This window comes from Pelodiscus sinensis, chromosome 1 (genome assembly GCF_052426305.1).
Source record: "Pelodiscus sinensis isolate ZL-2025 chromosome 1, ASM5242630v1, whole genome shotgun sequence".
NCBI classification, from domain to species: Eukaryota; Metazoa; Chordata; order Testudines; family Trionychidae; genus Pelodiscus; species Pelodiscus sinensis.
Genome location: NC_143052.1, coordinates 25,565,808 through 25,580,472, shown reverse-complemented (window position 1 = coordinate 25,580,472; position 14,665 = coordinate 25,565,808). Strand labels below are relative to the sequence as shown.

General features: G+C 41.5%; 1 protein-coding gene across 2 annotated transcripts in view; it reads left to right on the top strand.

Annotated features, from left to right (window-relative positions):
- The window catches only part of RELN (reelin), a 500,016-nt gene that overhangs the window by 479,755 nt on the left and 5,596 nt on the right, over positions 1 to 14,665 (top strand). For both annotated transcript variants that reach the window (XM_006137543.4, XM_075926876.2), the window contains 3 exons: positions 574 to 793; positions 1,751 to 1,948; positions 2,377 to 2,475. In XM_006137543.4, coding sequence (XP_006137605.3) covers positions 574 to 793; positions 1,751 to 1,948; positions 2,377 to 2,475 — 517 coding nt within the window. The remainder of the gene's footprint in view (positions 1 to 573; positions 794 to 1,750; positions 1,949 to 2,376; positions 2,476 to 14,665) is intronic.

Below are 14,665 nucleotides of genomic sequence, written 5' to 3'. Positions count from 1 at the left end.
TTAACTGGTTAACTGACTAAGTGGGATCCTGGACTGGGAACCACTTCAGCCTGCTCGGGTCTAGCTGCCGGGGCTGGAGCTTGCTGCAAACATAACCAATTACCTCTTCACATCCCTAAGTTGAACCCCATAACGTTGGGTCCTCAGTAACTTAGAGACATTCCATAAAAGCAGTTGTTTCAGGCTTAGGCAGACAATCACTGCATTGGTTTACATTAAATTCACATTTTGGAGGTTTTCTTTGCAAACAGAAAGGCTAGAGACTTAAATCCTGATTTTCTACTCCCTGTTGCTAGGTAAATCCTACTGGAGTCAATGTAGTTAAACTGATGTAAATGAGAAGGAAGCATGTCCTTATTTTTTTCAAATGAAAGCTAGATTATCATGCACCATCATACAATAGTTTGAACATAATCTGCAATTAGGAAGCAATGTATGCAACCATGCATTCACGTTATACACAGGCCCCTGCCTGTGCGAATAACTACAAGTTGAACCTGCAATTGAATTCAGTCTTTTTTCCTCAATATTTTGATACTTGTCTGTATTGTAACTTTGCCTTGTCATTTTTAGGTGATGACTGCTCTGTTTTCAGCCATGATCTTCCCAGTTACATTAAAGATAACTTTGAATCTGAAAAAGTCACTGAAATAAACTGGGAAACTATTCAGGGTGGAGTTATAGGGAATGGATGTGGACAACTGGCACCATATGCCCATGGAGATTCACTGTACTTTAACGGATGTCAAATAAGGCAAGCTATTACTAAACCTCTGGATCTCACTCGAGCAAGGTAATAACACTTTTATTAATCATTTGAAATACAGCTTCAGGTGATGACAGAAGTAACTATTTATAACAATGAAATGGGTCTTCATGATAAGGAGGAAGAGGGTTGGGTCTACCAGGTTGCCATATACCTGTCAGAAGCAAACAATTAGGCACAGCAAAATGTTTAACAACTATCAGCTGGGAATTTGAGAGTGAATTGGAAGTGACTGTTGGCTGAAAAGATCAGATGTTTTTAGCAAACCCAAGAGAGCACTGGATGGATAGCCAGACAAGAAGATGAGGCCATTGGCAGGGTAGATACCAGATTGTTTGAATTGTTAATGAGTAAGGATTCTAACAATAATTATAGATCCACTGCAAGGTAAATTACAATTACATTTACCTCCCAGCTAACAAAAATATATTTATCACCTCTGGAGTCTCTCTGGCAATAGAGTACAAAATAGAATCTGTCCAGTTTAGGACTTAACAGAAGGAATGTGTACAAGTTAGCAATGTTAGATAGCGTGTAATTGAATAGTCATGTAACTGCATCCAATTATAGCTGTTACATGACTATTCAATAGTCCCCAGAGGCAGGGCCGGCAGCCAGTGCACACCCAGCCCCACTGTGGGGAACCCCTTGCCATCCTGCGCTGCTGCCTCTGTTTCAGAGGTAGCAGCTCAGAGTGGGAGATGGGAGCTAGTCTGCAAGGGGAGCCTGTTTAAAAACAGGCTTCCCACGCAGACCAGCTCCTACCTGCCACCCTGCACTGCTGTCTCTGTATCTGCTTTTAGTGAAAGCATATTATTACTGAGAAAGGGGGGTGTTTTATGCATAGTCAAGCAGTTTGTTCATTTGCTAATAATAATTATTCTTGAAGTTCTTTATTTTTGTAAAAGGATAACTATAATTTGGCAATATTTTCACTCCTATTTTAGCAATTCACATACAATCATTCTTCTCTATATTTTACAGCAAAATAATGTTTGTTTTGCAAATTGGAAGCATTTCACAAACAGAAAGTTGCAATACCAACCTGAGTGATGCTAATACAGTAGACAAGGCAGTTCTACTCCAGTACAGTGTAAATAATGGAATTACATGGCAAGTAATAGCACAGCACCAGCCAAAGGACTTTATACAAGCCCAAAGAGTGTCCTACAATATTCCGTTGTAAGTACCCAATAACACAACATCACTTCTAAAGGCATATTTTACATTTTCTGCAGAAATGAATCTGTGCAGGAAAAGAGCAGAGACAAGAGACAGTGAAAGAAAGGGATGATAATTATAGCTATAATTAAAAACATAGACTGCAATCCATTGGTATAATAAAAAGTAAAAATTCTTTACTGTAAATTTAAAATATTAAATAATAAATTATCAAAACCTTGTTTTCACTTCCCGAATCAATTCTGTTTTAGTGAAAAAATACTTTTTTTGTTTCCCCTTAAATACTTTATTAATGCCATATGTTGATGTTTAGAAGCACAAGGAAAATATATTGGTTTTGCTTATAGTATTTTAGGAGTAGATAGGCAGGCAGGAAAGGACCCTTCTTAATATGGAAATCTAACTGGTACTTCTGTTTGTAACCATAGGGAGGCACGAATGAAAGGAGTCTTACTGCGGTGGTGGCAGCCCCGTCATAATGGAACAGGTCATGATCAGTGGGCTTTGGATCATGTAGAAGTCGTCCTGTGAGTATCAGATTCAGCTCATAACAGCTCCATCTAAAAAAGCATTAAAATTCCTTCAGCATGGCATGACAGTTAAACTCTGTAAGAACTGTTCTTTGGAAATCATTCTTTGTTTTATGTGCTCCACTGACTTTAGAGGTCAGTATTTAAGGCAACCAGGAAATAAAGTTACAGAACAGGGGAGCATATTGTGTATCATGGAGAAGTGCAGGAGGGAAAGCATGGACTTTAGCAGCTTTAATTATTGGAGTAGTCTTATAAATCATCAAAATCTTTGCAATATTTTATGATGTGATATCTGAAAGGATGTGTGTGTTCAGCCACTATGCTGCTATATAAAGTTGATTTACATCCTTTCAAAGATACAAAATAGTCTATTGTATTTCTCTTTGCACAGAGTAATGTTGAATCAGGCTCTGATAAATTGCATTAGCAACTAATGCCATATTCGTTTCCTTTTTTTAGTAAGAAGGATACTGTTCAGAAACAGGGTTCACTAAATCAGGTTCCTACCTTCCGAGCTCTATATTCATCCCCCATCAAGATTTTACCAAGTAAAGTGTTGTCACCATATTGATTTCCCCATTGATAAAATGGGTCTCACTTTCAATTAACCCTTTTTTACTGTATTACATCACAGAGAGATTATCTGCTTTTTCTTTAACAATTTAGTTCCAGTAGAGCTGAAATGCTAGTGCCTTGACGGGCTGGGACTCATCGCTGACAGTGGTTGGCAGAGAGAAGCGTGTCTTCCCAATAGATAGGTTCAAATGTTTTTATTGAAAAACTTTTTAAAATCAGCATAGAAATTAGATTTGGGATAACATCCAGACTTAGTCATTCTAAAAATGAGGTTTCTGTCTTTAAACTCCAACTAGTAGAGGCATCACAAGTATTGTTTTGTAACAGTAGCAAATTGGATTACTTGATCTCTAGTTAGCCCTGTTCTACTTTCCACTGAGAAGCACCAGCTTGCATGGCATCCATACCAACCCCAAATCAAAAACCAAACTGGTCCCAATACTAAGTAGCTTTATGTGCTCTGCTGCTTTTACACACCTTGCTGGGCTCTGCCTTCATAACATTAACCTTACGTTTGAAGGATGGGCATGATTCTTGGCATCACTCAATAATTAAGGATGCAAACAGGCTAATTATTTAGGGCATATAAACTGAGGAAGGGTACAGATGCTTATGCAACATTCCCACTTCTTTGTGTTTTAAGATTTTTTAAGTTGAAAACAGTAGAAAAATCCTTGAGAAAAATATTAGCAAAATCTGAACATTGATTATACTGAACATTGAGTATAATTTGGAAAAATGAGATGGAATTTGGAAAAGGAAAATTGAGACTGAATACCAAGGGAATCTCTCTGACCACGCTCTAGGAAATCACCCACGAAAAGTAGTGGAAGCCCCATCATTTGAGATACAAGTAGACTGGCGAAATCAATAGAAAATATACTGTAGGAATTGTATATCTGCTTTGTCCAAAATAGGAATTAGATATTCAGGCCACACATCCTATTCTCCTTTTCCCCATTGCTCCTACTGAAAACTTTTTGAAGGTTCTCACTGCTTTTTAGGCAAAGCCAAATTACACAGAACAACCTTTGCTCCCTGCACTGGATATTAGATATAGGTTTTCAGGTGAGTGCCTATACACCAGCCAGAATTTAGCTCACAATCTCCGAAGGTAGACAGACAATTACTAATAAGCGAGGGTATGTCTACACTACCCCGGTAGTTCGAACTAGTGGGGTAATGTAGGCATACCGCACTTGCAAATGAAGCCCAGGATTTGAATTTCCCGGGCTTCATTTGCATAAGCGGGGAGCCGCCATTTTTAAAACCCCGCTGGTGTACCGGTAGTTCAGAATAGGAAGCCTAGTCCGAACTACCTAGTTCGAGCCCCGTGTAGCCGCGCTGCACGGGGTTCGAACCAGCGGGGTTTTAAAAATGGCGGCTCCCCGCTTATGCAAATGAAGCCCGGGAAATTCAAATCCCGGGCTTCATTTGCAAGTGCGGTATGCCTACATTACCCTCCTAGTTCGAACTAGGGAGGTAGTGTAGACATACCCCTATTTATTTCCACAGCAAATAATGGTGCATACAGAGCTCTAGCAGTATGTTACTAAAAGGCCAGATGTAGAATAAAAAAACGCTGATAGTCACAATACTGTAAGATATGCTGCTTTCAAGAATTTAAAAACTATATACAATGGCACATGTGGCAGGCACAGATTAGTGGTTAATTATCTCTGACCTCTTTATTGCTCTCCATATAACTGGTTAGACCCTGTAGTTAATTTTATGTAATATGGAGAATATTCCGATTTTCTTTTAAGCAGCATTCAGCTATAGCACAAGGTCAGAACATCCAGCATCCCCTCCCCCCAACTCTTGCTTAGGCATTACCAAGGGGAGGCAGTAGCATTTAAGTGGATGTAGGAATAGTTGCTGGGAGACCTGAATTGTCGTATTAGCTCTGCTGGTACTTTGTTGTGTCACTTTACCACTCTGCACCTTAGTTCTCCCAATTTCCAAATGAGGATAATGATACATAACCACTTTTGTAAAGTGCTTGCAGAATTATAGATGAAAAGCTCCATAGAAGTGTTAATTACATATGTTTGTGTGGCAGCATTAAGCATCACAATTTGTATTATAGAAATAGTTTATCTTTAATTCTTAATTCTCCTCAATTCTCTAGACATATACTATTTGTAATATCTGAGGGTATGTCTACGCTACAATGTTAGTTCGAACTAACGGACGTTAGTTCAAACTAACATTCATAGCCGCTACACTAGCGCTCCGCTAGTTCGAATTTGAATCGAACTAGCGGAGCGCTTAGTTCGAACTAGGTAATCCTCATTTTACGAGGATTAAGCCTAGTTCGAACTAGCTAGTTCAAATTAAGGGGTGTGTAGCCCCTTAATTCGAACTAGTGGGAGGCTAGTCCTCCCCAGGTTTCCCTGGTGGCCACTCTGGCCAACACCAGGGAAACTCTACGCCCCCCTCCCGGCCCCGGACCCCTTAAAGGGGCACGGGCTGGCTACAGTGCCCGTGCCAGGTGCAAGCCTGCCAGCACCCAGCCAGCAGACCCTGCACCTGGCACGGATCGAGCCACCCACCTGATGTCCCCCAGCCCACCCCCTCTTCCCGGGACCAGGCTGTCGGCTCCCGGGAGCTTGCCCTGGACCGCAAGAGGCGGGCACCTTCCTGGGCTAGTGCGGACATCGTGGACCTTGTCCACGATCTCCGCACTAGGCACAGGAAAGTGGCCGTCTAGGGCAGGAGAGCTGCCAGCCTGGCCACCCAGGAGCGGGTGTGCATGAAAATCAAGGGGGTCCACTGAGACCCCCGACCCTGAGCCCTGAGCTTACAATGGCCGTCCTGGGTCAGACCAAAGGTCCATCTAGCCCAGTAGCCTGTCTGCCGACAGTGGCCAACCCTAGGGACCCTGGAGGGAATGGACCGAAGACAGTGACCAAGCCATTTGTCTCATGCCATCCCTCTCCAGCCTTCCACAAACTTTGGGCAGGGACACCACTCCTACCCCCTGCTAAGACTACTCCATGGACCCAACCTCCATGACTTGATCTCACTTCCCTTTAAACTCTGTTCTAGTTGTAGCCTTCACAGCCTCCTGCAGCAAGGAGTTCCACAGGTTAACTATTTGCTTTGTCAAGAACAACAACTTTCTCTTACTAGTTTCAAGCCTGCTACCCATTCCTTTCCTTTGGTGTCCTCTAGTCCTTCTTTATGGGAACTCATGAAGAACTTTTATGAATGCACCCTCTCCACCCAACCCCTGCTTTTAGAGACCTCTATCCTGTCCCCGCTCCATCTCCTCTTTTCTAAGCTGAACAGTCCCAGTCTCTGTAGCCTCTCTTCATCTAGGACCTGTTCCCAACCCCTGATCATGTTAGTTGCCCTCCCCTCTCCCAGCCTTTCTCTTCCCCTCTCCCACATCCTTTTCCCAGTCTCCCCCAGTTTTGTTCAATAAAGACAGAGTCAGTGTTGGAAGAAACGTTATCTTTATTTTGTACATCAATAAGAAGGGGGGCTAGGGAAGGGTAAGTGGAAGGAGGTGAGGGAGGAATGGGGTACGAGCCCCCGATGGGGAGGACTGGGCTGGCTCTGCGGGCTTCTGGGGGTGGAAGCTCTCCTGCAGCCCCCCAATTGCCCCCTCTCCCCAGATGGCAGCCTGTGGCAAGTGCAGCCGGGCTGATGGCCGAGTGCTGTGATGTGCCCAGTGTGGGTAGTCCAGGCAATCCAAGCCAGGACTGCTTTGCAAGCGGGGCACCCCTGAGAACTGTCTGTCCGGGGTGGGGGTCGGGACCCTTTAAGCGCAGCCCTCGGCTAGCCTGAGACAGCATCTCCACGCTCTAAGTCCTCCTCTGATGCCCTGCCGGCACTGCTTCCGGTCATCCTTAAGCCCTGTTCAGAGTCCACTCAATGTGGACTTGCTAGTTCGAATTAGCAAAACGCTAATTCGAACTAGTTTTTAGTTCTAGATGTGTTAGTTCGAATTAACTAATTCGAACTAAGTTAGTTCGAATTAGCGCTCTAGTGTAGACGTACCCTGAGTTACCTTGGGATTTTCAATAACAGGAAAGCTACCCAGGAGCGTTCTACCCAGGGGATTCCTCTTGCATAGGGAACTCTCTTGTTGGTGTAGAGCAGGCTATTCAAGCTACATGTGCCATATTCCTTGTCCTGCATAAGAGACATGTTAGGGATTTGAAAGTCATGGCCAGAGCACATTGAACTCCAGCAGTTCTGTGCTAGCATTATGGCCACAGCCACAAGAATTGCCACTGTAGTCACCAAGGGTTAGAGCAGTCCTGAGTCTGCTCCCTGTGACATCAGGAACTTAGCTTTCCACAGGGCTAGGGGAGCATACAAGAAGGATTAAGTAATCTCTGTTCCCTGCCCCCATGTTCTGACTCTTAAGTGATTAAATTCAAACTGTTTTAAAGCTATAAAAGTATCTTAGTAGGCATCTTAATCCTGAGGTTGTTGAGGATGAGTATACTTCTCTTGTTGTATATAGTGCAGTCATAGACATGTTGGCCCAGAATATTACATAGTCAAGGTGGGTGAAGTAGTATATTTTATTGGACCAGCTTTCAAACTGCACAAAGCTCTTCTTCAGGTCCTTTGGGTCAGCTTGTCTCTTTCACCAACAGAAGTTGGTCCAATAAAAGATATTATCGCACCCAGCCTTCTTCTCTATATTCCTCTGCATTTTGTACAGAGGTGCCCTCTTCTCTCCACAGCTTCCCATACTTCCTCTCTCTAAACCTCCCTTACTTTCACTTGTTCTCCTCCCAGAGGGCACATCTACACAGCAGGGTTAAAGCTGAATTAAGCTACGCAACTTCAGCTATGTCAATTGCTGAAGTTGAAATAGCTTAATTCAGTTTTTGGGCGATCTACACAGTAGGAAATCAAAGGAAGAACACTGTTCCTTCCACTTCCCTTACTCATCGTAAAATGAGGGTTACCATGAATCTGAGTAAGAAGTCCTCCAGCTTGACATTATTTCAAAATCAAGGCTGTAGTGTAGATGCATTCTATGTTATTTTGGAATAACGTCAGTGTACATGTATATTGCTGTGTAGATGTACCCTGAGGCCACAGACAACCAGATCCTCTCTCCTGATGGGCTACATGAAAAAAAGTAGATTCCCTGCCAGTTTCTCTTCACTCTTTAGCACCTGCTGCTGGTATGCAATCCCTGTCCCTGAAGATTCCCAGCATCCGGAAGAGTAGGGAACATAGAGGAGAGTAGGCTGGGAGCAGTGTACCATGTTCTGATCAGCAGAGACTTGTTGCAAGCTACAGCCCTGGTCTGATTCTGCTCTCCAGAAACTACAGCTATTCTCTACTCCCTCCTACAGTGCCCTCTAATGGCCACCTAATTCCTTTGAAATAGAACAGTTTAGAGTTACACTGATGAATATTTTTATACCTCCATAACCTTAAAACAGGGGTAGGGAACCTCAGGCCCAGGGGCTGGATATGGCCCCTGGCTTGCCTGAATCCAGCCCCCCAAGACTAAGGGATCCCCCTACATTGGGGAGCCCGCACTAGCACTCCAGCCCCTCTGCCATCCACCAACAGGGCTGGAGCACACAAAATCTACTAGCCTGCCCCCCTCCCCTTCCCCAAGCTCTGGTGTGTGAGGGGAATGTCTTTTTCCTTCTCATTCAGGGGCTTCTCACTTTGCTTCTCAATTGTGTATAGCCCCCGACTGATTTTTCTGTGGGTCAGCTTTAAAACTTCTCTTTTGATGCTTTTGCTCTTCTCTCTCCAAAGATTTAAAATTATTTTTTCCTGAGCCTCCCTGTCAATTTAGAGTTCAGAACATAATTTATAGCTGAGTTATAAACAGGATTATCACATATTGTTTATTCTGATTGACTCCTGATCCTGATAACACAAACATACCACTATCCTATGACTAGCAGCCATTGTATGGACTATATTTCCAGAAGCCTCACCTTTTCTTTTGTGGGAATGCTTTTTTTTTAATCCCAAGATCAATTGTGCAAACAGATACGCTAGTATTTAGAATGGAAGTTAATTTGCACATGCAAAACTTGTGTGTGCAAGAAGGAAGGCCAGAAAGGAAGGTCTATCTGTAGCACTCCTTTGAATTAATACAACAGAAATATTGCTAATCCTTTAAGGAATCTTCAGATAGTTCTCAGCATGAATACAAAAGCTATTTAATGTAGTTGAATTGATCTTGCCAGATAATCATTCATCAAACTATCTTAATAATGGTGGACCTATAAAGTGGAAGTGAAGCTGCTATCATGTTATCCTGTCCCTGTAAACCAAGCTTTCTTTTGATTCATTTGTTAACACAGCATACTTGCTCTCTCAACTTCTGAAGAAAGTTTTGGGCAGATTCCTTTCATGATCAATGAATGTGACCCTTCTTAGAATAAAAAATAATTCTTCCCCCACCTTCCTCTCCTACAAGAAGAATGCTTATTCTGTACCCAAGTACCTCTACCCTAAAAACAGCCTGCGTCCAGCTCTGCATTGCATTTGCACTTCAGTTTTTCTCTGCATATAATCACAGTCTGTCTGCTGCACAATAAAACCACGCACCTTTTCTGCATGTGCTTCTTGAAAAGCCATTTCTTTGTAAACAGGGTGGCCCCTTAATAACCTATAAAGCAGTGGTCTCCAACCTTTTTAAGCACAAAATCACTTTTTGAATTTAAGTGCAATCCAGGATCTACCTCAAACCCAAATATCCTTGCCCAGCCTTCTTCTCACACCTTCTCCGAGGCCCCACCCTTGCTCACTCCATCCTCCCTCCCTCCCCCACCTTCATTCACTATCAGGCAACCGGCAGAGGGCTGAGGTGCGGGGGAGAGGGATGCAGGCTCTGATCTCGGGTTAAAGGATTTGGAGTGTGGGAGGGACTCTGAGCTGAGTCTGGGGCAGGAAGTTGTGGTCCAGAAGGGGGTTCAAGGTGCAGGGTCTGGGAGGGAGTTTGGGTGCAGAGGGACTCAGGGCTAGGACAGGGGTTTGAGATGCAGGAGGGGTTCAGGACCAGGGCTGGAGTTCGGAATGCAGGCTTCAATTGGGCATCACATACTACAGGTGGCTTCTGGATGATGGTACAGTGGTGCAAAGGCAGGCTCACCCCTACCTTGGCCCTACACCACTCCCAAAAGCAGCTAGCAAACACTTTTCATCCCCATCCCTCTTTTGCTCTGTGGAGGTGAGGTACAGGACGGGGGGAGAAGGGCACCCAGTTTTCAGCACCCCCTCCTCTTCTTCCCATGCCTTGCATAGCAAGCAGGAGGCTCCTGGGGGGTGGGAGGCAGCTCCAAGGCAAAATGCAGGAGCAGCATGGCAATGCTGAGGGGTAGATGAAGTGCTGGCACTTAATAGCCTCCTTGCCAAACCTGCCAGGATCACCTGTCAAAGGCTCCAAGATCTACCAGTAGATCCCGATTTACTGGTTGGTGACCACTGCTATAAAGAAATAGTGAGCTCTGACCAAATGTATTCAGAACTGAAATGGAATAAATTGCAAACTAAGGGTCTGATCCTTCATTCTTTATGCACCCAAAACTCCCATTGACATCTTTGGGAATTTTCGATGTGCAAGAAATGTAGGATATGGTCCCCATCCCCCCCCCCCCCAAAAAAAATTTTTTGTTAATTTTGCAATAATAAAAACAGAATTAATCCCTCCATAAACCATCACTTCATGCTATTCATTATCAAGATACTCTTACATTTTGGCACGGATTATTTGTTGAGGATTTTATGTTGCATTTGTTGCAAAGAATTTTTATGCTTTTTTTTCAATATCCAAATACAAGTTATATCTTATAGCTGTAACAAAACATGTTCATTTGGGAAAACATTTTCATTTGCTTCATGTCTTTAGCAGAAAGCAATGCTTTGAAACATATTTCACTAAATAATATTGAAAATATTTATAATAAAGAAAAGGAATAATAAGAATGTTAAACCATTGTCTTCAGAGTTGCAAGTTTTATGGCAAATTTATGGTGCAGGTTGTGCTTTGAAGATGGTCTTTTACTGTGTTTCTTAAAAATTGCATGATGATTTTTTATAGAAAATAAAAATATAAATGTTGATTTCAAAAATCAGGAAATAATCTGTTCAATTTTTATTTTCAAAAGAGATGAAAAATCCTATATTGCCTCTAAACCTCATCAGGCTTTTATGACTAATCACAGTGCAGCATTCATTGAAAGGCATTTTCTAATTTGTGTTGTATTTCATTATTTGCTGTCATTGGTTTTACACTAGAGTAAGGTAAGTACTTTCCCTGAATTAATATCACATATGTGTTAGTAGTACAGCTATGGTACTTTTAAAGATTCTAACCCTGTATTTTATCAATGACGATATTTTGTGGGAAAAAGAGCAGTCTCCTTTGTACTCTCAAAGAGGTGAGCATGCATTGTTGACTCATCAAGGCCCAAACCCTGCAGTTATTCCTCACTGTCTGATTCTGCAGGGTTCTTAGTGCCATTAGGAGTTAAAGTTTGCAGGATATGTTCAGCAACTCACCCAACCAAACTTTCAGTTAAGACAGTATGAGTTTTAACTAAGAATTTAGAGCCCTGATCATGATAGGTGCTGGACCCTACCTAAGAGTTCCGGAGTGCTCCCAACAATCCTTGAAGTAGGTCAGAACTGAGGATACTTAGCAACTCTTGGAATCTGGCCCTTAGATCTGAGGAATAATTCCCAGAATTTTCAATAAATTAGAATTACAGAATGAGTTCTAGGGAAAAATTATCTACGTTGTGTCCATAAGCATGCACAGTACATATATGCAGTGATGCATGCCCATGTAATTAAGAATAGCAATAAGTTTGAGTGAGTTGTTATAACAGTACCACTTTTCACAGCCATAGTTATGCAGCCTGCATTTGTAATCACCATAGTAGCTAGAAACATAGGGTAAGTTCGAACTAGGGTGGTTAATGTAGTCAATCGAAGTTGCAAATGAAGCCCGGGATTTAAATATCATTTGCATCTTGCTGGGCACTGCCATTTTTAAATCCCCGCCATTTTTGAATTTGAATTAGGCTTTCAAACTACCTACTCCGTGCCGCGTGTAGCAGTGGGCACGGAGTCCGAACTACCGGGGATTTTAAAATGGCGGCCCCCGACAAGATGCAAATGAAGCCCGGGATATTTAAATCCCGGGCTTCATTTGCAACTTCGATTGACTACATTAACCACCCTAGTTCGAACTAGGGTGGTAGTGTAGACATACCCATAGGTTTTAATACTGATCTTATTGAAACCAATGGAGGTTTTGCCACTGACTTCAGTTGGGCCAGGGTCTTGCCTGAGTCTATTACCCTTCTTAGGGGAGTTATAACTCATCTGCAAAATGTGCTGCACGCTAAACACTAATATATTTATTTATCAGACCATGTTGCCTTTCATTTTTTAAAAGGCCTGATTTAGGTTAAACTTTGGTTTGGCACCCAGAAGCCTTTGTTTCTGATGTGCCATGTCAGTTCAAAATACAAATGACAAAAACAAGCAATGGTCTTAGAATAGGTGCATATTATTTACCAAATGTTCTTATTTGCTTAGCTGTTTTATTTAAAACAAAAAATGTAGGATAATAGTCCAAAATGTACTTTAAGACATTTATATTTTAAAAAGTCCTGTTAAAATACTGAGGCTTAAAAGACATATACAAAGTAATTCCTCATAAATCACTTTATTGTTCGTGCTTACTAAGCAAACACAACATGGCTCTTCATTATATTATATCTGTTCCTGATCTGCTCTCTTCACATTGTTGTAACTCCAGTTGCATCTATAGAATTACTCAGAATTTACTAGTGTAAATTGGAGAAGTATAAGTTCCCATATTTTTTTAAAATACAAACATATGGCCCTTTAAGGGAACAGTTTGGACTGTGCAATAATTGTATCTTAGGTTTTCTTACTGCTCCCTCTGTCAATGATCCACAGCTAACTAGTCTTTGGGAGGATTTACACCTCACCTTCTATCTGTACTCTTCATCCATGATCTGGTAAGGGCACTGAAGATGCACCAAAGAATCAGTGCATGCTGATGAACATTGGAAATTCTATTGTGCACTTTCACTGACATTATAATGGTGTCTAAGTTCCCTTTGTGGTTGAAACAATTCCACTCAGAGCCCATAATATTTGAGGTGGGGATTGTTTCTCCCTATATAGCTTTACAGTGCCTTGCACACTGTGTATGGCTTTATAATATAAATAATAACAACAGCATAGCTATAGAGTCTTAATGACAATTTTGTTTATTTATAAAAATAGGAGGAAAAGTTCAGTGCTTCTATATAAAAACAACATTAAAGGGCTTCTTTACAGACACTACATACAATGAATGTAGAATTACTCCTTCTGATATGGCTTTATGATATAGCTATTAAGGAGATCTTATATAGCTCTACAGGTTGAACCTCTCTAGTCCAGCACCTTCCGAACCTGGCCAGTGCCAAACCAGAGAATTTGCCCAACCACAGGAAGTAAATTAGAGCTAAGCGACAGCACAGAACACTGAAAGCCAGAAGGAGTGGCTGTAAACAAACTTTATGGGACAATGGAAAAACTTGACCAAACCCATGAAAAGTGGACATTCAGCTAACTAAAATTATGCATAAGGATGTTGCCAGACCAGAGTGTGCTGGATGAGAGGTTGAAACCTATATTAGGCTTTGTTCTCTTATCAATGTATGATGTTAACTTCCATTATAGTTAAAATATATATGCATATATCTCCACCCCAGTCCATAGATAGCAGACTATATTTTTATATGCTGCACTAAAGGTTAGATACAACTTGTATGAAGGCAATGAGAATCTCCATCAGCTTCAATGATCAGTGAATCAACCCTTCAAGCCCTAACTAATTTGTACCAAAATCCATGGAAAGACTACCACAGACTTCAGTAGAAGTGAGATTGGTTCCTATCAGACAAATGAAGGACTAAGCATTAGCTTTATTGTTGTTTTGGGGGTTGGGTTTGTTTGCAGGGACTTTTTTTTTACTGCAGTTTTGATGTTTGAATTAATGTAGCAAAACATATGAATGCCTTCCTTGAGGGATACAACAAATACATTTCACTGCCTTATAAAATAACCTGGATTAATGCATTAGTAAGTCAAAATTAGTAGCTGCTTCTGGCCTATAACTCCTGTGATGACCTTTTCTATATTTATTTATTTCCTTAAAATGTCTGCAGCATAATTATTATTGCTTAAGTCTTGTTAATGTCATTACATTTAAGCCAGTAAGAGATTTTAGATAAAGATGATAGTGTAATAAGAATTGTTAAAGAACATTTTGAGCTACTTGTTCTTTTGAAAAATATATTTGATTTGTCTTAGATTATAAGATGGCAGGAAAATAAAGGTGCAGAAGAAACATTAGCTTTGCCAATCATTGTCAATCTCTCATAAAACTATAATAAATGATTATAGTGCAGAAATTCCCTTTCTGGGTGAAAGCCAGGTGAAATCAAGCTCAAATGTTGAACAAAAAACCCCTCTTAAATGAAAGATGTTCTAGCATAATGGGTACTGTAACAATGCAAGGGTTTCTATTGTCTCCATTCCCACCAGAAGCTGAATGGCTTGAAAAACTGGGCAGGCA